The following is a 22926-nucleotide window of genomic DNA, read 5'->3' as shown; positions in this document are numbered from 1 at the left end:
CAATCTCTCCCACCCCACCCCGGCTCTTTCCTTTCTTGTCCAGCATCCAGCTATGGATATCAACCAAACTTTAAGCTGCAACCAGCATGTTAACTTGCGTTCTTCCTGTGGCTGGCTGGTGCAACAGCTGTGACAGGATGCCACCCGCTTCTTTCTGATCCTCCTCTCAATATGGATGGTCCTGCACATGTTGCTGGATGGTTTTTCGGTGCCAGCCAGTTCTCTTGCACTGTTGAGATGATCTGGCTGGCCACCAAGAGGAATCCATAGTGGCTGGTGTCTCTTAGTTTGAGATCCTGGAAGTTTTTGATGCCTTGGTCTTAAGTCAGGGGTGTGTGGGGTGTTAGGGTAGGGGTAGTACATTGCGGAAGAAATATCAGCAACCTCAGATATGCAGATGACACAACCTCGATGGCAGAAAGTGAGGAGGAATTAAAGAACCTTTTATTGAGGGTGAAAGAGGAGAGCGCAAAATATGGTCTGAAGCTCCACATCAAAAAAACGAAGATCATGGCCACTGGTCCCATCACCTCCTGGCAAATAGAAGGGGAAGACATGGAGGCAGTGAGAGATTTTACTTTCTTGGGCTCCATGATCACTGCAGATGGTGACAGCAGCCACGAAATTAAAAGATGCCTGCTTCTTGGGAGAAAAGCAATGACAAACCTAGACAGCATCTTAAAAAGTAGAGACATCACCTTGCCAACAAAGGTCCGTATAGTAAAAGCTATGGTTTTCCCAGTAGTGATGTATGGAAGTGAGAGCTGGACCATAAAGAAGGCTGATCGCCGAAGAATTGATGCTTTTGAATTATGGTGCTGGAGGAGACTTTTGAGAGTCCCATGGACTGCAAGAAGAACAAACCTATCCATTCTTAAGGAAATCAGCCCTGAGTGCTCACTGGAAGAACAGATCGTGAAGCTGAGGCTCTAATACTTTGGCCACCTCATGAGAAGAGAAGACTCCCTGGAAAAAACCCTGATGTTGGGAAAGATGGAGGGCACAAGGAGAAGGGGACGACAGAGGACGAGATGGTTGGATAGTGTTCTCGAAGCTACCAGCATGAGTTTGATCAAACTGCGGGAGGCAGTGGAAGACAGGAGAGCCAGGCGTGCTCTGGTCCATGGGGTCTTGAAGAGTTGGACACGACTAAACAACAACAACAACAGTACATTGTGGGTGGAACACATGGTGTTCTTTCTGCAGTAGTTTGTCCACCTTTGGTCCCCACCCTGCACTCTGCTCTCGCCTGTGGCTCCTAGAAGCTGCCAGCATGCAACAGCAGCCACACCCTGGGAATGGCTTCTACTGGCTGGCTAAACCTGGTGAGGGTAGCCGATGGCTTTCAAACCCTTAGTGAGTTAGGAACTTCCCTTGCATGTGAAGACTGGCTGAGATCAATAGGCTTGCACTGTTTTGGTTTCCATGAATAAAGAGTTAACTTCACTGACACCATGTTTTTTATTGCTGACTTGCCTCTGACTCCAGATCCTGACAGCTAAGGAGGAGATAGTCCAAACAGAACAGGCCCTGATGTTGTTTCGCCTCCTGGTTCTGACCCTCATTGGTGGATGGAGTACTCAAACACCCAACTTGGTTTTTGCCAAAGGTTGATGCGATACATAAGCCAGGCAGGGGGGTACCTATGGATTGGCTAGGTTGGCCCCTGCCAAGGGTGCAGGCCCATGAGGGCACAAAAATCGCACCTCTCCACTCTGGCTAGGAGTGGCTAGGAGCTTGCAAAAGGTAACAAAATGCAAACTCCTTGTGTTTCTTGTCCATGGTCTCTCCTGGCTTTTATACAGCTCCTTGCCAAGAGGGAAAGGAAGCACTCATACACCTCCTTGCCAGGTATGCCAGGTGATAAGCATTCAAGTTAGCAGGTGTACTAGCAGTCTAAGTTCATGGCTAGGCACAAACAAAGACATTGTCCCAACACTTGCTTTTTTTATTTTATAAATATTTATTAAGTTTTCCAATTTTATGCAAACACAAAAAGAAAAAGAAAAAGAAAAATATTGAAAACAAATCAATTTCAATAACAGTTTTTCAGTAACATGTTTCTTTGACTTCCTCATACCTCCCCTTCTTGTTTTTTAGTTCAAATTGTTAATCCAGCAAATCCTAATCTCTTAACATTCCTTTTAATTAACACCTTATTTTCCACTCAACTTTTTAAATTTTATGACTTAAACAATTTTAATCCCTGTTATCTTTATCATAACAGCTAGAGACCACAAAAGTTCAATCCAGCATCTTTTCAGAGTTCATTAATTTTGTAGTATTTCTGTAAATAGTCCTTAAATTTCTTCCAATCTTCTTCTGCCGACTCTTCTCCCTGGTCGCGGATTCTGCCGGTCATTTCTGCCAGTCCCATACAGTCAATCAACTTCATCTGCCATTCTTCCAGAGTGGGTAGATCTTGAGTCTTCCAGTGCTTTGCTATAAGTATTCTTGCTGCTGTTGTAGCATACATAAAAAAAGTTCTGTCCTTCTTTGGCACCAAATGGCCGACTATGCCCAAGAGAAAAGCCTCTGGTTTTTTCAAGAAGGTATACTTAAATACCTTTTTCATTTCATTATAAATCATTTCCCAGAAAGCCTTAATCTTTGGGCACGTCCACCAAAGGTGAAAGAATGTACCTTCAACCTCCTTACATTTCCAACATTTATTATCGGGCAAATGATATATCTTTGCAAGCTTGACTGGGGTCATGTACCACCTGTATATCATTTTCATAATATTCTCTCTTAAGGCATTACATGCCGTGAATTTCATACCTGTGGTCCATAACTGTTCCCAGTCAGCAAACATAATGTTGTGTCCAACATCTTGTGCCCATTTAATCATAGCTGACTTAACCGTTTCCATTGTCCCAACACTTGCCATCCTCTACCGTCATACCCTTTGAGAACCACTGAGCTAAGACATTGTCCCAACACTTGACACCTTCCAAAATTCTCCTCTTGAAGAGTAGGGTAGGCACAGTTATCCACAAGGTTAGTGTCCCAAGCCACAGGGTTGGGCAAGCAGACAGGCACTCCTCTGAATCACCTGGGTGTGCTGAGTCTGTTCATGTTGGTGCAGTCAGCTCCACGTTCTTGGAAACAAGTGGAGTCAACAGGGCCAGCTCACTGTCCGATCAATTCCTATGCACCGCCTGGAGTGGTAAAGGGAGGCTCTTTGCTATGGGGAGTTGTGTCAGTCTGCTATGATATGGCACTCAGGGTGTCCAGTGGCACAGAGGTGGGCTTCTACCCTTATAATCCACTCAGCCAGGATCTGGATTGGCCCCCCTCACACATGCTGGGCCCCCCCAAAGATCCAGTTTCCCCAGTTCTATGTTACCATCCCAACCCTCCTCCCCCTCTGACCAATCTTACCAAGATGTCTCCACAGGACTCATGACACTGCCCTCTCTCCCTCCCTTCCCACAAAGCTGATGGTCTCATTCTCCCCACAGGCCCCAATGCTATCTTTGCCTCCTTTCTCACAATCCTTGTGCACTGTAGGTTGGTCATTCAAAGTCCAAATAAATCCCAAAGTTGCCAGTGTTGCAGATAGCTCTAGAGGGCTCAGTCAGATTAACCAAATCATATGAGAAACTGCTGGGTATGTTTACCTCATAGAAGAGAATATGAAAGGGAGAGATGATAGCCATCTTCAAATATCTGAAGTACTGTCATTGTGTGTGTGTGTGTGTGTGTGTGTGTGTGTGTGTACACACACACATACAGTGGTACCTCGGGTTACAGATGCTTCAGATTACAGACACTTCAGGTTACAGACTCCACTAACCCAGAAATAGTACCTCGAGTTAAGAACTTTGCTTCAGGATGAGAACAGAAATCGCGGTACGGCAGCAGCGGGAGGCCCCATTAGCTAAAGTGGTACCTCAGGTTAAGAACAATTTCAGGTTAAGAACGGACCTCTAGAACGAATTAAGTTCTTAATCCGAGGTACCACTGTGTGTGAGAACACCCTCCTCTAGGGCAACTGAGGGCAGCAATCTAGTTTAAGGAGAGCTTGACAGAACTGAGGCGCACATAACTGTGATCTCTTATGGAAAACAATGTTTGAGAGCTTCTGGGGGAACAGCTGAAGTACTGCATCTTCTGGCCCACCTCTTGAATTGGCTGCGTGAGGTATTCCTTTACAGTGGTGAGAGGGGAAGAGTCAGAGAGGCTTCTTGGGTCCCCTTTACCTGTAGACAAGAGCCGCCTGCACCCCTCGTCTCAGCCACTCAGAGCGAAAACATTCATCACTTTCTGTCTCAGCAACAACAGTGTCGAGAAAAAAACCAAGGCTGGATATCGTTTCATGGCGCCAAGAATCGGAGGAAGAAGAAGAGGGAGGAGAAACACTACAGTAAAGGGAGGCTTCCTCTCGGCTAGCCAGCCGCCATCCTGTGACATTGGACGGCCTTGGACTTCTGAAGCACACAGGGTGGGTTCCCACACCTTCCCACGCCCCCACATCTTTTGCTCCATGTTGTTTGCCAGTGGCCAGTGTGCATGCAAGAGCACATAGTGTTATCTTTTCTTCCCTCTTCCTTTATTTCCCCTTCACAGACATTGCTCCAGCCATGCGGAAGGATACGGCACAATAATTAAAGTACAGCCCTCACATGCATCATGATTTGGATCAAACGGTTGTTGGAGGGTATGCACCTGGAGGCATTATTCCCGCTTCCAGATAAGCCATTGTTTAGAACAGGAATGAGAAGCCTGTGGTTACAACTCCCATTTCCCTTGTCCTGACCATTGCCCATGTTGGCTGGGACTAAAAGGACATTGGAGTCCAACAATGTATGGAGGGCTACAAGTTTCCCAGGCTTAGACTCTGAATGGGAAACAAGATATGCAAAGTTAATAACCTAATAAGAGCCATGTTGGATCAGAGCAAAGTGGAGCCCTCTAGTCCATCATCCTGTCCCCCCCCCCAATAGTTAATCAGATGCCCATGGGAAACATACAAGCATGACCTTAATGCAACAGTGTTCTCCCCACTTGGGAATCCCAGTGATTGGTATTTAGTGGCAATCCACCTCCAGCACTGGAAGCAGTACGCAGCCATCATGGCTAGTTGCCCATGATAACCTTATCCTCCATTGATTTGTCTATATCTCCTTTAAAGACATACACATTGCAGGCCATCATCACCTCTTGTGGGAGCAAATACCCCAGAATAACTATGTACTATGAAGACATACTTCTCTTTTTTCCATCCTGAAGCTTCCAACATAGCCTGGAGAAGAGGAGGTTAAGGGGTGATATGATAGCCATGTTCAAATATATAAAAGGATGTCACATAGAGGAGGGAGAAAGGTTGTTTTCTGCTGCTCCAGAGAAGCGGACACGGAGCAATGGATCCAAACTACAAGAAAGAAGATTCCACCTAAACATTAGGAAGAACTTCCTGACAGTAAGAGCTGTTCGACAGTGGAATTTGCTGCCAAGGAGTGTGGTGGAGTCTCCTTCTTTGGAGGTCTTTAAGCAGAGGCTTGACAACCATATGTCAGGAGTGCTCTGATGGTGTTTCCTGCTTGGCAGGGGGTTGGACTCGATGGCCCTTGTGGTCTCTTCCAACTCTATGAATCTATGATTCTATGAACATTTAGCTTCACTGGATGGCCTTGTAGGCTTCTAGTTTTATGAGAGAGGAAGAAAAATATATCTCTGTATACTTTCTTCACGCTACACATAATTTTGTACATTTCTATCATGCTCTGCCCCTTAACTCACCCTTATTCTAAACTAAAAAGTCCCAAGCATTGTAGCCATTCCTCACAGGGGCATTGTTCTAGCCCCTTGGTCATTTTTTGCCTTTTCTGCACCTTCTCCAGCTCTGCAATACCCAAGTCACCGAGTGGTGAGATGTATTGGGGTTTCAGCATGTCCCTTGGGTTTGATTTCCTTGGAATTAAGATAATTAGAAAGAGCATGTGATGGACGGCTCACAGCATTTAACACTTCAGCAGACCTAGATCCTCCAGTGGGTTTCTCCAACACTTCAATGGGTTTCTCCAACTTAGAGATAACAAGTCAGGACTCTGGGTCTCTTTCATGCCCAGTTACAAAACTGTCTTTTGTTCTCTTGCACACAGAGACACTTTGATGACATCACCTTCAGCGAGGGCGGAGGAAGACATTGTTCTTCCATAAGAACTCTAGCTCTATACTTTCTGTGGCAACACATCACCTGTCCTTGGCCATCTTTATTTTAGTTTTGCAAAGGTACGTTCTCCCAACACCTGGAGTCAGCCAGACTACGTTTGTCCACAGGTGAAGGACAAAGGATGTCCCACTTTTCTTGCCTATTCATAAAGGTAGCGACTGAGCCAATAACCATCACTTAACACAGGACATGACATGGCAAGATTTTACCAAATTAGTTTCTATGCTCTTGCAAACTGTGGGTCAAAGGTCACATCCACACCATATATTTAAAGCATTGGCTCCACCCCACCCCCGGAATCCTGGTAACTGTGGTTTGTTAAGGATGAAGTTGTAGCTCTGTGAAGAGTAAACTACAGTTCCCAGGATTCTCTGGGGGAAAGCCATGTGCTTTAAATGTGTGCTAAGTGTGGTTTAAATGTATGGCACAGGTGTGAGAGCTCATTCAGACTCACCCCAAACTCCACCTGTCAAATCCTGTATTAGTATTCTGGGCTGTTCTGTAATGCTGTGTTGCAATTCATTCCTAGCTGCTCTCGGGGAAAAGACACTTGCTTAGAATGCAACATTCATCTGACTCAGCAAGGATGCTGTAATTATATTTTAATTCAGCTGCCCTTTGTCCTTGCAATGAGTACCACTCAGGTTCTGATGACAAGTGTGTGACCAAAGCAGACTTTCCAATGTTCTTAACTCACTCTTCGCAGGGCCTTCACCTTTCTGGAACACACAAACACAGCATTCTGGCTCCTCTGCTACCACTAGAGAATGACTGGGTGATTGAAGATGCCTGCTTACTCAATTGCACTGGGAATACACCCCGTATTGTCAGCCTAGCTGAGTGGCAGAGATTTTAAAACATGACATGCATGTTCTTTTTGATTCCTAGAATGCTGCAAGGTAGTGGTGGGGTTTCATAGAACTGCCTTATATTTCTGGAAGTCAGTCACTTTCTCCATTAGATCTTAAAAGAAAAGAAAATATGTGGAGGCAGGCAGTTCACTTAGCAGTGAAGAGACAAAAGGGCCTGCCAAAATTCTCCTTCATTTTCATTCCCCCCCCCCCTCCACACTGGTAAGCTGGAGAATATTTAGTCTGTAGGAGGAAATGGAGTTGTGGGTGTCAGAGACAGCTGGAACATGTATCGTGTGTGCTGTTCTTCCCTCTCCTCCCCCCTTCCCAAATATAGCACACTGTTGTTTTCCTTGCTGTGAGAATATTGCAGAAGCACGTTAGCATTTTGCTGAATAAATGTGGCACGTGGCCACTGCAGGAGCATGAAATCCCTGCTTTCCCATGGCTTGTCATCTTTCGCAGCTTCCTCGGCCTCTATCAAGGGATTCTATATATTTTTCCTTTGCTCCCTTTTTCTTTACTTTGCATTTATTATTGTTGCATCACCCACAAAAAAAAAACTGTTGATGACAAAAATAGTCATTTTTTTTATTTGTTTACTTTTGCTGATCGGCATTCAAAATTGTTTGAACCTACATGGCTGGCCTGAGGCATTTTTCCTGCCAAGAGGGAAGATTCAGATAGCATCACCCATTATAAGCTGCCTACACAGCATACATTGGAAACACATTTCTGCTCCCCAAATAATCATGGAAACCATAGTTTGTTAATGTTATTGGGAATTGTGGCTCTGTGGGGAGGGTAAACTACAGTTCCCAGGATTCTTTTTTGGGGTATGCATGTGCACTTTAAATGTGCTTTAAGTTTATGATACATACACAGTTTTATTTCAATACTGGTGGTGAGGCAGAATCCTTCACCATTCCTGAAAGCAGCAGGGTAGTTTAGAATGCGCAGAGCAGAACAGCTTAGGGCAGTGGTTCTTCGAGGGTGTGATGCACCACACTGATGTGGCAGGAGAGAATGGCAAGTGTGGCAGGAAGATTCAAGGACAATCAAATAAACACTTAAACATTTCAGTGTAGTGTAGTATAGTATAGTATAGTATAGTATAGTATAGTATAGTATAGTATAGTATAGTATAGTATAGTACAGTATCAAAATATGTTTTTATTTTTGGGAAATGGATAGATAGCTTTTCAAAATGAGAAAAAGAACATCAACAGATAGTGAGGACAATCCTAGTTGTGTTCCAGAATTCCCTTTTGAACAGAGTACTGGAGAAGACTCGTCTAATTCTACACTAGTAGCAGGCGCAAGCAAACCTTCCAAAAAGAAAAAGAAAATTGGGTGTGGCAAGAGCAAGTTTTCATTCTGAGAGAAAAATGTTTGAGAACCACTGGATGAAGGAATTCAAGGGGAATGGTAGAGCGGGGAAATGCTGCCACCCTCTGGCATCTGCCACCTGAGGCAGATGCCTCACTCTGATTAATGGTAGGACTGGCCATGAAAATGTACTTTTACTGCATGTGTACACCTCAGCCGTGGACACCCCCATTCCAGTCAAATGCCTGGAAGAGGGCCAGTCACCCAGGATATCAGGCATCCTTTCTTAGCCTCTCTTTCAAACTCTGAAATGCAAACCCTCATGAGTTTCCCTGCACTTCTTAGTTCCAGATTCCCCAGCAGCCCCAGTAAGAGGCTGCTGATAGGCTGGTCAATAGCTTATATCTGAAACATAGGAAGGTGTCTTATCCTGAGTCAAACCATTGGTCCATCTTGCTCAGTATTGTCTGCACTGACTGATAGATGCTCTCCAGTGCTTCAGGCAGGGGACCTTCCCAGTTCTACCTGCAGATGTCAGAGATGGAACCTGGGACCTTCACCTTGCGAAACAGGTGCTCTACCACTGAGCTATGGCTCCTTTCCCCAAACCATTTGGCTGCCCCTGTTTCTCAGAACAATTTTGTGTTTTCTTCCTTTGTTTCTACTTCTCATCACCCTGCCCCGCTTCCTTGAGTCTCTTATCCTGGCCAGTCCTGCCTGTTTGTCTGCTTGCCTTCCCTGGATTCCCCTGGTTCTGAGCCTGCCCAAACCAACCTCTTAGGCTCCTGATCATGCTGTACTGCTCACAACCTAGCAAGCCCATGACACATAGGTCAACCTGCTTTAAAAAGCCAGGGGCAAGGGATGTGCCATTTTAAGGCAGGGCTGTCAAACACTAATGAGTTCAAGGATCACACTCCCTGCCGTCAGGGCTGGGCCATAGGCAGAGGTCCAAAGTGAACCTGTAATCAGTACCTGAGTGCCAGAGCCACAGGACAGCTGAGGAAGCAGGGTCAAGAAGATGCAAGTTGGATATTAGGGCTGAAGAGAGCAAATCAAGACCTGTGGTTAATCCAGGAGGCAGGACTGAGGAGTGATCCAGACGTTAAGATGAAAGGTTAACCAAAGATACAGGGACATAGCAGAGCTCAGCAAGACTCTGCTACTCATGCAAGACTTAACTGGAACATAAACCCCTTTGTACTCCTTCCTTTCAAGGAGGATGAAGTAACCTGCCTAGATAGAGTACCGTAGTGCTTGGTGTCCATTGAGGCTGGTAGGGTGGATTTCAGGGAGACCAACAGTAGGTGGAGCCAGAGCCACTGATACACAGAACAGACTAACTCTAGTATGCAAATGGCCCCTTGAAATTCACCACCCTGTTTGTGTGCGGAGATATTCTGGAGGCTATCTATTAGCAGTGGCTGTTTGGATAGCCTACACAATATCTCTGCACACAAACAGGGTGGTGAATTTCAAGGGGCCATTTGTACGCTAGATTTTGACTCCCCCACCAGCAATTGTTTGGGTTCGGTTGGGTTTCTGCAGCTGCTGCAAGTGGTGGCAATAGTGATTGGGTTGGCCACTGTCATGACTGTGGAGGTGAATTTTCCTTTGTAAGGGGATGAGGCCAAGGACTTGCTCAGAAGAAGAATTCTACCCAAGGACTAACCTCAGAACCACTTTCACAAGACAAGCCCATGATGCAAGGGTACTTCTGGCCTGTGGATGTTAGACAGCTGTCCTCTGACTCAAAAAAACCTATTTTCAGAAGAATCAGTCTTCCCTAGTATTATCATCCCTGCACAGGCTTTTTCTATGACAATGTCAGGTCGTTGTTGTGGGAGATCAGCAGCCAAACCTAACAAATGCATATTATTGCTAATTAGCGTGAGAAGGAGTTAACACTGCAGAGCTGTATTGCTGATAGGCAGATACTAAGACCATAGATGTTCAAGGCTCTTTGTTATATCATTTTCCCTTGTCTCCTGGATAGTACTTCTGGTCCCTCCACTTCCTTTGACCATCATTGGATGCGGACAGGCCTCTACTTGCTCCAGCTTTAGGCACATATCTGAAGCTGGTAATCAGGATTTTGGACAGGAATTAGAACACGATTGCCTAGGGTTGAACCACTGGTTTTGTTTAGTATCCTTCTAGAGAATTTAGATCAGGCATGGGCAGTCGGCCCTCCAGATGTTTTGGGACTACAACTCCCATCATCCCTGACCACTGTTCCTATTAGCTAGGGATGATGAGAGTTGTAGTCCCAAAACATCTGGAGGGCCGACTTTGCCTATGCCTGATTTAGATGCTTGCTCACGGTTTTGTGAGGTTTTGGTAAGTTCTAATAAATGCACTGCCTCTCTTGTGATGTTTGGCTTCCCACTCCTCTACCACCCCATGATGAACATGGCTACCTACTATTTTCTATTATTGTGAGGGTTTTTTCAGGGTGTGTGTATATGTGTTGCTGGAGTCTAATGGAAGATCCCATTGTTGAATTAGCCAGGCAAGAGCCACCATGGCCCTAGGTATGAGTTGTTATTATAAGGAAGGAAGTTGTTCTGTGCCAGAGGGCAAATGGGTGGGCTTCCACCATACCTGGCTAGTAGTGAGAAGGACAACAGCCAGGGCAAGTGCAGAGAGAGTGTGCGTGTAAGCTGGGCTAGAAGCCTGAGAGTGAGAACCATGCTTGATGTCTGCTTGAATCCAAGGCTGTCACTGTGGGAGAAGCAATACCTTCTGGGGTGTTAATGCTGTGAGTCTCTCCATCTTTGGCTTAGGTTGTATATATATTTGTAAATAAAACATCTATCTTTTGATAAATGAGGAGTACATCAGCTCCTGGTCAAAAACTATGGTGTATAATGCCTTTTCAATAGGTCTTTCACCTTATTTTCTTACCCACCTGGGGTATGATACTGCCCTGAAACAGAGGTTATGGGATATTGCCTTTAGTGGCTTATAATCTCGCTCACATGTGACCTGTGGCCGATCTGTGTCAGGAATCCAAAACCTCATTCCAAGGAAACCAAACCCTGGGTAAACTCCTGGAACCCTTGGAAAATCATTCTGCTTGGAGATTGGGGTGGAGTACAACACAATGTTGGCCATTTCCAGTACCCTGTGCCAGAAGCAGGCAGGAGACAGATGGCATTTTGGGGGTCAAGTTTTGGTGGCTCATGCTTTTCCTGCTTGCAGAGATAATGGGACTAAGTGAATCTCGGTCTTACCAGTGTGCTACATTTTATAATCTTCAGCAAAAGGATTTCTTTAGGCAGATTTGCATAGATATGTTACAGACAATACCTGTCGCATTTCAAGTTGGGGCCTTTGAAGCCACTGTAAAGTTTTCTAAATATGCACTTGGCAATTGAGGGTAGCAGTTCATGCATATAAAGGAGTGGGTTCTAATTCGCACATGCTGATTCTGCAATAAATTGGCTAGCCTTAAGGGCAGGGGTAGGCAACCTAAGGTCTGGGGGCCAGATGTGGCCCAATCGCCTTCCCAATCTGGCCCGCAGACGGTCCAGGAATCAGCGTGCTTTTACATAAGTAGAAGGTGTCCTTTTATTCAAAATGCATCTCTGGGTTATTTGTGGGGCATAGGAATTCGTTCATTTCTTTTTTCAAAATATAGTCTGGCCCACCACATGGTCTGAGGGACGGTAGACCGGCCCACGGCTGAAAAAGGTTGCTGACCCCTGCTTTAGGGTGCCATCAGCCTCTTTCTGTGTGTGCATGCAATGGCACAATTTGTTTTACCCTAACAGATAAAGAGACCCCCGCAGTCCAATGCTAACCAACATTGGTGACTGGTCCTCATTGCGACTGGTATGGTGGAAGGCAGGGAGCCCAACAGGAGGTGCAGCAGGAGCCAACAATGGAAGAGCCAACTATTTTAGCTTTGTTCCCTCTTATCTCTGTTGAGTTCTACAAGGGCAACACTGGCACCAAGGAGAAGGAAGCTGATAGCCAGTGCCACATTTGGACTGATTTTAGGTAGGAAAGTGGGCAGCTGGGGTTAGCTGAGGGAAGACCAAAGTGGGTGGGGCAGTGCCCCATTGGCCCTGATGAATCAGCCTCCAAAGTTAGCCATCACAACTCAATAAGATTTCGAAGGGGCTTACCCCCATGTAAACATGTTCCAGAGGGACAGTTCACCTCTGCTTCCGTAGGAGTAATGTCTGGCTGTTTGCGAATCCTGTGTTGTGAACGATGGTCATTGTGACTACTTTCCATGCATTTTAAGCTTGAAAACAGTGATACCAGTGTTTCCCAAACTTGGGTCTTCAGCTGTTTTTGGACTACAGTTCCCATCATCACTGACCCCTGGTCCTGCTAGTTAGGAATGAAGAAACAACAGTTTGGGAAACCCCCACATCCCTCAAGAGTACAGTACAACCGTGTAATATGCACCTGCCAACCTAAAACAACACTTAATGCATCTGAGAAAGTGTTGGATTCTAGTCCATGAAAGGTCACGCCAGAATATACCTGTTCATCTTGGAATAGTGTGGAATTCTAGACGTGTTTCCTTAGAAGTAAGTTGCCTCTAATGCAATGGGACAAACTCACAGGTGCTGGCAATATATTTTTGATTACAACTCCCATCAGTGGGAGCCAGTGTGGTGTAGTCTCCGCTCCTCCACATGCAGCTGCTGGGTGACCTTGGGATGGTCACACTTCTCTGAAGTCTCTCAGCCCCCCTCACTTCACAGAGTGTTTGTTGTGGGGGAGGAAGGGAAAGGAGAATGGTAGCTGCTTTGAGACTCCTTCAGGTAGTGATAAAGCGGCATAGCAAATCCAAACTCCTCTTCTTCATCATGATCAGCCACAGCCAGCACATCTGTATGATGCAGAGGCTGGTGGGAGTTGTAGTCTTAAACATCTGGAGGGCACCAGACTGGGGAAGGCATGGGTATATTGTAAATTCCTATTATATTTTTATTACTACAGTATTTAAAAAGCCAAAGAGTAAAGATTTCAGGCTGCATATTTACATAGGTTTACAAAGGGGGATTTTATCTATATTTTGATAATTTTATCTAATGCTCGTCCTACTCACCGCAGACCTGCTGAAATTAATGGGCCTACAGCTGTCTTCTGCCCTCAAAAGAACGCTGCATGCTGTAGATTACCCATCATAAGTGGTACTGATCCCAGCAACTATTAACAAATTACAGTGCCTAGAATTTTTAGGGAGGGATGGAAGTGCTTCCAATGTGCATTAAAGACATAGTCTGTTTGCAGCTATTTGTTAATTTCAATGGGTCTACTCTGAGTAGGACTAGCATTGGATGCACCCCATTATGCCTCCACATTTTTAATTCTATTGATTTTATTGGTATTTTATGTATTTATTTTATTAAATTTGTGAAAAAATAAATTAGCATTTGATGTGTATTTTATGTAAAAGGCTTAGAGTTTGTTCTTTAAGTTGGCAGTGGGGACAGATAAAGTGGCACAGAAATTTTGTTAAACAACCAGTCCTTGCTTAGAGGTTTTTATGCAGAGGTTGGATGGCCATCTGCTATAGAGGCTTTAGTTGAGATTCCTGCAGTGGACTAGATGACTCTTAAGGGTCCTTCGAACTCTAGAATTTTATGATTTTATGAAATGATTTGCAGTGAGCCGGCAAGGATTTCTCACTCTCAGCTGTTTAACAAAATTCTAGCCCACCCACTCAACCCTAAATTATAATATTACAATGAAGAAAAGCTGTGGTTGGGATAATTTGGTATCTTTGGGGATAAATTGATATAGCTTTTGAAAACTGATTTATTTTACTTTCCTGTGTAGTGGAAGGACAGTAAGCCCCCTTCTGCCCTGGTGTTCAAAAGGCAAATCCCCTGGCTCCGGATTCTTTCGTATGCGAAGCACTATCTTTTTTTGCAGCCGGACGCGGTTGGCGGACCCCGGGGTTCTAGAAACAGAAGTGGGTGGTGGGGAGGAGGGGCACAAAGTAGACCCTTTCCACGCTGCTACAACTGCCTGCCCGCACGTGCGCTCCAAATTTATCCGAGCAAAGCAGAAGCTTGGGGAATCGGGCAGGCAGACCCTTCTCTGGAGTGACAGAATAAAGAAAGAAAATTAAGAGCCTGCAAAGCGGCTCCACTGGCTGGACTTGTCAGTTTGCACGGAAAAGCCAGGCAGTGCATTGCGGCGGAGAGCCAGAGAGAGGGAGCGAAGGCAGGGTGGGGGTTTGTAGCGGCCTCTTGCCCCCCCTTTTTTGCACGTGCTTGTTTTTGTTGATGGGGCTCAGCCCGGCCCCGGCATCACGTGCCTCCTCGACGGCCCTCATTGTGTCGGGATCCGCCTGTGTGTGTGTGTGTGTGTGTCACTGATCAATGTCATGACTTCCTCCTTGGGCTGAGCAAGCGGCTGCGTCGGGGAGGACCCGGTGGAAGGAAGCCGACTGCGTTGATCTCGTCGCCCCCAACTCCTCCACCTCCACATATACACGCTCTCTCGCTCCCTCTCTCATACACACACACAACTTGCCCGGCTGCACCAGCTTCCTCGGCATTCCTCTGCAGCCTCCCGCCGCCGACGCCGCCACCACCCTCGTTGCTCCGCGCATCGCACCAAGCCTCCTGGGCTCCCCCCGGCGGGACGGCGGGGGGCGAAGAAGATGAGCGCAGGGCACGTCGTGTGCACGGGCTGGCTCATCAAATCGCCCCCTGAGAAGAAGCTCAAGAGATACGTGAGTAACAATAACAATAATAATGAAAATAAGCCCTGTTTCTGCACGCCCGCCCGCGCGTCCCCCGCTGCTCCTTTCCTTGCAAGGTTTTCTCTTTTGCTTTAACAGCGGAAAGCTAGGGTGGGCTCATCGTTCCTTTGCCGTGCAACTCCTGCCTGCTCGCTTTCCAACTGCGGCGAGCTGGTGCGGGGTGTAAGCTCCTACGACTGCGGGGGGGGGGGGGCAGCGCGATCCTAAAGCTGTGTCTGTTAGGAAGCAAGCCCTGCTTGAATTGAGCGGGGCTTGCTGCCAAGGTGAGTTAGGGTTAGGATTGCAGCCTTCAAGCGACAACGCCGAAATGCGCATCGGCGAAGCCCGGTTCTCGTTTAGGCTCCCATCGGCATTGCGTTGCATGGGCTGATGGTGCTATTCGTAGACGTGTGTGTGTGTTTCTGTGTGTATGATACAAATACAACTGTCGGCCCCCACCCCCTTCAGTGCTTGGGTGATGGTGGTTGTTATGCAACCTGTAGTTTGTTTTCAAACCCCAAAAACCTAACAAACCACATTTTCTGTTTCAGTTAATGTGTGTGCCTGTTTTGCAACCGACATTCAGATGCATCTTGTTTGACTTTGGGTGACTTGCAAATAACTTCTTGCTCTCCCTATTGGGGGACACGCACACATAGTTGCATCCCAAGAAGTGGCGTAAAGATGCGGCAGTCTTGCAGCTGCTTCGTGTGTGTGTGTGTGATCAGATCCTGATCGCAGCTGGACCGAATTCATTTGCATGAACCCTTAGTGTCTTTCGTAGTTGGTGTTACGAGGGCAGGGTGGAGGCGGCGGAGAGAAGGATGAAGGAGTTGCCTACTTCGGCTAGAAAGTTCAGAAGGTTCCGGGGCTCACGACCAACTCCGTGTGTTGCAAGGAACCGTTATTTTGCAACCCACCCAGAAACTTGTTCTCGCGGGGGCCCCCTCTAAAAGTGTGCGTTGTTTTAAAAGCCCATTGCAAGCTCTCAGCTCAGGACTTGCAAGAACGCCGTAACAGTTAAATAACATCATCATTTTTCAAATGTTTGTGTGTTGGCTTGCCTAAAACAGCTGCAACCGTTCTGGTGGTCCGTGGACTCACCTCGCAGCCTCGGCCGCTTAGAATCCTCTCCCTTAACTACCCAGCCCAGCCGGTCTCGCTTTCCCTTCGTCTCAGCCCTGCCGCCTCCCTCCTCCTCCTCCTCCCGGTTAGTCCGGTCTGTCTTCATTGACGCTATAAATCTGCTGGGCGGAGAGATCCCTCACACCCGCGCGGCTTCTTTTCCTTCTTAGTTTATAGAGTGCCCTGCAAGTGCCCGGCGAGAGTACTTTGCAGACTTGGGACTGGAGGCACAGTGACTCCGGAATGCAACCAGCAAAACACATTTCCTGATCCTGTGCGTCCCCTTTGTTGCTGTCCGGTTTGTTGACTGATCGGGAATGAATGCACTTAAGCGCCCCATGCCTCCCGAGGAGGGAGAGATGCCACCTCTTAATGCAGTTCTGGCAGGCTGGCATCACTTCTTCTCTATTTCTTTACGTTTTCCTAAACTGCTGGTCCTCCTCGCCCTTCAAAGGCATCAGCTCTCCCCTCCCTCTGCCCAAACCTGGAAAATGAAAGCAAAAATCATTGCATGGGTGGACTCTTAAAAGGTTTCTTTCTTTCTAAGCATCCTTTCCCCCCACACCCATTGGGCTCTATTCTTTTTCTTGCTTTTACTCTGCTAAATTCCCTTCCCCCCGCCCATAACTTTAAATAACCATTGCAGCCAGTCTCCAGGGTGCTGCATATAAATAGCAAATTTGTAGTATCTTTGGATTTTATTTCATTGCTGACATTGACATCTGTGGGCCTCTTTTGGGATATGAAAAGCACAGACAGCTCTTATACAGCAGCATACAGATCCATATAGATAGAGATAAGCATACCTATAATACATATAAATCTCCTAGCTGCCGTTGTTAGTAGCTCTTGAGAGCGGAACAGTCTGGATCACTTGCATGCCTATGTAAGTTTGCAGTTAGGTTCCACTGGTTGCAGCTACTGTACACCATACATTTAAAGCACCCTTAGGATTTCCCTCAGGGAATCCTAAGGAACTGCAGTTTACTCTTCACAGAGCAACAGTTCCCAGCACCCTTAAGGAACCATAGTTCTCATGGTTCTTTGAAGGAAGCCATGTGCTTGAAATGCGTTTTTAAATGTACTTAAAATGTATGGTATGAATATGGGCCTTACTGCCTGTACATCCAGATCTATCTTCTGCACCACACCACACAAGCTGCATCAAAAGCACAGCAGGTTTGTTGCCTTATCACACAATCTTACCCTTTGTGTATTCATGTGTCCCTAAACAGACTGTAGGGGCATGTTGAACTGATTCATCAAGCTGATGGGAGTTGCCTGAAACATCTGCAGAGCTGCTGCTTCTTCTTTGGCGATCACTCGTAGCCGAGTAAGATTGCCTTCCATAAACACGGTTTTAACAATGAGCCCGTAAGTGACTGTGGAGGACAATTCTGGATCCACACGTCCTTCCACAGTGGGGACATTGGATTCTGGGCGGTAGTTGATCACGGTATGGATTTGCCAAGCATGCCTTCCTCTTAGCATATTTCTCCCTTGCGTCCTGAGTTTGAGTGTCTTCAAAGCCCATGACACCTTTGATAAAGGCTGTTATCCAACTGGAGCGCTCGCAGGCCAGCGTTTCCCAGTTGTCAGTGTTTTTACTACATTGGGGAACTCATAAGTAATCTGTCCCTTTTGTGTGGTTCAGGGGGATAGTTCACCTGAATACTGTAGTGCTCTCCCAAAATATTGCATGCCATTTCCCCACAACCTTTTTTTTTTTAGGTGGTGGTGGGGGGAGGGAAAGTGAAGATGCCTCCAAAAAAGAGAAGGGAATTTCTAAGGATTTGTTGAGGTCGGTGGATTGCAATTATCTTACAAACTTAGGGCAGTGGCGAAGGGGATCTTGCCTTCTCTTCAGACAAACACTTTATAAATCACTGTTTTTGCAGGTGGGTCTAAGCTTTGAAAGTTTGGCTGCACTTTGGGAACATTTCAGGTGCTCAAAAGGGATTCTCACTTCTCACAGTGAGAGAACTGCCAGGAGGCCCTCAGAGCTGGACCTCAGTGTCTGGGCAGAACGATGCGGGTGGAGACTTCAGGCCTGAGGCTTTAAAGCTCAGCACCAACACAACTGACTCTGCCTGTTATTGGTTCTGGCATCACCTACTATTGACCTCTCTGTCTTCTCCCCTACCATTCCTTATGGGCACCAGCCCCTACTGGTTAAGAGGCTAGTCTTTAAAGAGGCGAATCTGATTCCTCCTCAGCCAGCGTGGAAACACACAGTACTAGCCTCTTAGCAGACCAGTTTTTATTTTTTTAAAAAACCTTGTATCATGCAGGCTAGTGGAGGAGTGGCAGAACAATCCATCCTTCATCTGCCAGTGTTCTGCATTTCTCCTTCGGTCATGGAAGTGGGGGAGCCTCTTACTCTACAGCCAACACAGGAGCCACAGAATGGTAGGGGAAGGATGGTGCAATCCCTCTTCTGTCATCCTGCTTGTTCACCTGTATGAAATTCCTTGTTGCTTATGGTGACCAGGCAAGCTACCTAAATTCAAGGCTCATTGGTGGTATTATTTTCCAGTGGTCTTTAGTTAGATTTCTCTAGGGCAAACAGAAGCTAGTCTAGGAATTGTGTATTTATTTCTTATGTATTATTCATTGCATATGTATCTCACATTTTTTACCAAGGACCTCAAGGTGGCACACATGGTTCTCCCCCTCCTCGTTTAATCCCTGCAACAGCCCTGTGAGGTAGGTTAGGTGGAGAGGGGTGACTGGTCAAAGGTCACCCTGTGAGCTTTATAGCCAAGTAGGGATTTGGCCTCTCAGGTCCTAGTCCAGCACACAAACCACTGCACCATGCTTATCCTCAATAAGTGATTGGCTGGCTATTTTGATACCTATTCCTGCATATATTTCATCTCATTCCTATGACTTTGAGCTTATACTTGTGGAATATATTTGACTCGAACAGCATTTCTCCCAGCTCACTTTAGAATGTAAAAAGGGACATATGTTTTATGTGCTGATGTATATGCACTTGTGGCTACATTCTAGCAACAGTCATTGGAGGACATTCTCAGTGGCTTCCGTGAAAGCAGAAATGTTTCTGAGATAAGAGGATTACTAAATTATTACTTTGTAGCGAAAGTGAAGTCACTGCCTCGGACAGTGCTTCTAGTCTGCAAGTTACAAACAGAAGCAGAATTTAGGTTCACATCCACGGTTATATCCAGCTAAGTACAACTTGGAGTAGACCCACTGAAATTAATGGGGCTAGGTTTGTCATGCCCGTTAATTTCAAGTGGGCCTTCTCAGACTAAGCTGGATACAACATCTATGCAAACAAGAATTTTGGTGCTAGAACATTTATTATTTCACTGAGGTTAAGGTTATCAACAACTACCAGCCATGATGGCTATGCACTGCCTCCAAGACAGGAGACACCAGTGTTTCTGAATACTAGTTGCTGCAAACCAGAGGAGGGGAGTGATCTTGTGCCCAGGTCCTGCTTGTGCGTTTCCCACGGATATCCGTTTGGCCACTGTGAGATCAGGATGCTGGGCTAGAAAGGCCATCGGTCTGATCCATCAGGCCTTTACTTAGGTTCTTATTTTCATTCGCTGCACATCCAAACAGGCTGATGGTTGTAGCAATTCGTTTCTAAGAATCTTTGCACAAAGACAGCTAGCTTGGAAAATGAAGGATGCACACATAGGATTGCTCACGTGTAACTCTTGATAAAACAGATCCTAGTCCAGCAGGCCAGTGTAGCTGGAGTGTCCCAGTGCTGATGTGAGTTGTGGTGATGACTGAAATGATGATTCACAAATATCTTTTGGATGCAAAATTACTAGTAAGACAGTTGAGCTCGGTACAGGCTGGTTCACTTCTGTGCTATTAATATGTTAATGGTATTGCAGGTTTTGCTGATGATGAATGTGAAGGGCTTTGAACACTTAGGTAAAGTAATGTCACTCCTCCTAATAGTGAACTTGCTCAGTGTTTCTGTGCAGACAGGATTAGAGCCAAAACGGGGCTGTTGACAAACAGTATGTCAGTGAATCTCAAGGTATGCATGAATACAATACAAAAGAAAATAATTAAAAGGAGGCCAAACAAAGCCTCCAAACAAGTAATATGTACCGTATATACTCGTGTATAAGCCAACCCGAATATAAGCCGGGGCACCTAATTTTACCACAAAAAACTGGGAAAACTTATTGACACGAGTATAAGCCGGTTCACCACACCACAAACCTCCTGGTGGGCCAGAGTACGTGTGTGCGTGCGCGTGTGCGCACACGGCAGAGAGGGGTTCTCTCTCCCCCCAGCAGAAAGGGCTGCTTCGGGCTGCTCGTTCCTCCGCCGCTGACAGTGGCAGAGGTGGAGGAGGAGGAAGGAGCAGCCCGAAAAGGCTGTTTTCGGGCTGCTCGTTCCTCCTCGGCCGCCGGCAACAGCCTCTGCCGCTGGAAACACGCTCGGGTGGGACCCTCACTCGAGCATAAGCCGAGGGGGGCTTTTTCAGCATTAAAAATGTGCTGAAAAAGTTGGCTTATACATTAGTATATACAGTACATAGTTTTCAGGAGCTATGAGATGTTGAGCGCTGGTTGAAAAACAAAACAAAACCAGGAAATTGGAGAGGTGTATGCAGGGGAGAATGAATTGAGCCGCTACCAACAGGAGTGTGGACCTGTGCCCTTCTAGATGTTGTTTGACTCCAATTCCCTTCAGCCTGGCAGGGCTGATGGTTGTTGTAGTCCAACAACATCTGGAGGGTTTCAAGTTTCACACTGCTTCTCTACAGCTGTATAGAGACCCGGAGGAAGGCATGGTGGCATGAACAGGAGCGCACATCCCTGTTAAGAGGTGAGACTATATTGTAATATGTTGGAGATCCCCCTTACTGTATTTTTCCGTGTATAAGACTAGGTTTTTTCCTAAAAAATGATGTCAAAAATTAGGGGGCGTCTTATACACTGATACATCTCCCCCCATTTTCTTAAATCTGAATCCCCCCAAATAGGGAGCGTCTTATACATGGGAGCGTCTTATAGACGGAAAAATACAGTATATAAATAAGCCTGTTAATGTTATTTACGTTGATGATGAAACAGTTCTTTCCCCTGCTTTTCTTGGAACTGAACTAAAGCGAGCTGAACTCTAGCTATTAGAAAAATAGAAAACACCTGAGAGAAATCTATGAATTTTGGTTTCAATGTGGGGTATTACTGATTCATATATGGGGTATCTAAGGATCAATTCCTCGCTGCAATAATACTATCAGATTCTTTACATGTATGTTGTTGTTTATTTCTTTCAATGGATTTGTAACCTGCCGTTCCTCCCAGGGCAGTTAACATACATATTATTTATGTGTAGGACGCATTTCTTTGGTACTTGGTACGCAAGAGTAGCATAATTTATTAACTGGACACACATGTACCAAATCGCGGCTATATGAAGGGTAAGTATTAGGCCCTGACCCGAAAATATTTCCCCCTCCCAGCAATATATGCCATTCATAAATCATACAGTTTTATAGCAATTCCCAAGTACAAAATGGAAGTCTACGAAGAGGTTTTATTATGAAAGTTGTGATCTTTTCACTTCATTCATGGAGCTCTTTTGAGAGTTTGTGAAAACTTGTAAAATACTTTTTAAGTCATGCAAAATTGTTTATGCTTAAAAGGATGTTCCAGACATGAATTTATCTTTCGCTTGACTGAAGGAATTGGCCCATACTAGTTTTTCAGTTCTGGAGTGAGTGAAGTCTTATCTACTCCATTCAGGACTTTCCAGTCTTACAGTTACAAGACTTCCCCCACCCCTTCAAAAAGGCATGTATACACATTAAGCACACGGCGACACAACAATACTTCAGTTATAAAACAAATTGGCATGGCACTCATGAAACTGGACAAGATTTGTATACTACCTTGTCAGTTTCATTGAGCAGTGATTCCCTAGTGAAAGAAAATAAATGAAACTTTTAAACAGTCAATGTTGCTTGTTTGTTCTCCACAAAAGCAACATATTCTTACTTGTCCATTGTGTATCTCTCAGGGAGTTTCTCTAATTCTGGGGGCTTGTGCTTGTAAACATACAACAGAGTAGCTGGCATCTCTCTGTACTGTCTTGATGACAGGCTCCTGTCACACCTTCAGATATAACAGCATTCACTGGGAGACAACAATAATGAATTGGTGGCAGGGCAGACTTTTCTTTGTAAAAGATGGTTGAATGAATCTGCTTCTCCGTACAGGAAGACCTGCAATCTGAAGAGCTGCTGTCGTCCATGCAACTCTCTCATCCCAGAATGCAAATGGGAGGTTGCCAGTTTGAAAGCACTCCCATTAAAATCTCCCTGATTATAACCAAACATGTTAAAATTCCCATGCTCATAGAAAACTATCAGGTCACACTGTTGTATGCATGGGGGGGAAATGAAATCAGGGAACTTTTTGACAAGCTGTCCCCACATGATTCTGAGGTGGTACTGAGAGTAGTATAGGAGGACTGTTCTATGTGCCAACATGCATATTTGAATCCACTGGAGTCCGCTGTGTAGGTTACAGCAGCAGTTGCAAAAGCAGAAGTTCAGGTCACTTGATCCTCTTCTGCTTTCTGTGCTTCTGTAATGTGTTAATCGGTTCTCATTTCTAACTGGCCGCTAGAGAACATCTAGTCCTAAAAGTAAACAAGGAGGTCAGGAAAACACCCTCAAAACCTGCACCGGCTTGTGCTCTTCGTGAGGAGGCTGGAGC

At 45.8% G+C, this 22926-nt stretch overlaps 1 protein-coding gene across 2 annotated transcripts in view; it reads left to right on the top strand.

Moving 5' to 3' along the window:
* The first annotated feature begins 14083 nt into the window (after positions 1–14083).
* GAB3 (GRB2 associated binding protein 3) overlaps positions 14084–22926 on the top strand; it is a 77695-nt gene continuing 68852 nt past the window's right edge. Inside the window, exon 1 of one of the 2 annotated variants that reach the window (XM_083595985.1) lies at positions 14084–15067. In XM_083595985.1, coding sequence (XP_083452111.1) covers positions 14996–15067 — 72 coding nt within the window. In that variant the 5' untranslated portion in view covers positions 14084–14995. The remainder of the gene's footprint in view (positions 15068–22926) is intronic. The other variant, XM_083595989.1, reaches the window with a different exon arrangement.

Source organism: Podarcis filfolensis (assembly GCF_964270895.1).
Source record: "Podarcis filfolensis genome assembly, chromosome: Z".
Lineage (NCBI taxonomy): Eukaryota > Metazoa > Chordata > Lepidosauria > Squamata > Lacertidae > Podarcis > Podarcis filfolensis.
Note: the sequence above shows the minus strand (reverse complement) of the source record. Positions and strands in the feature narration are given on the sequence as shown.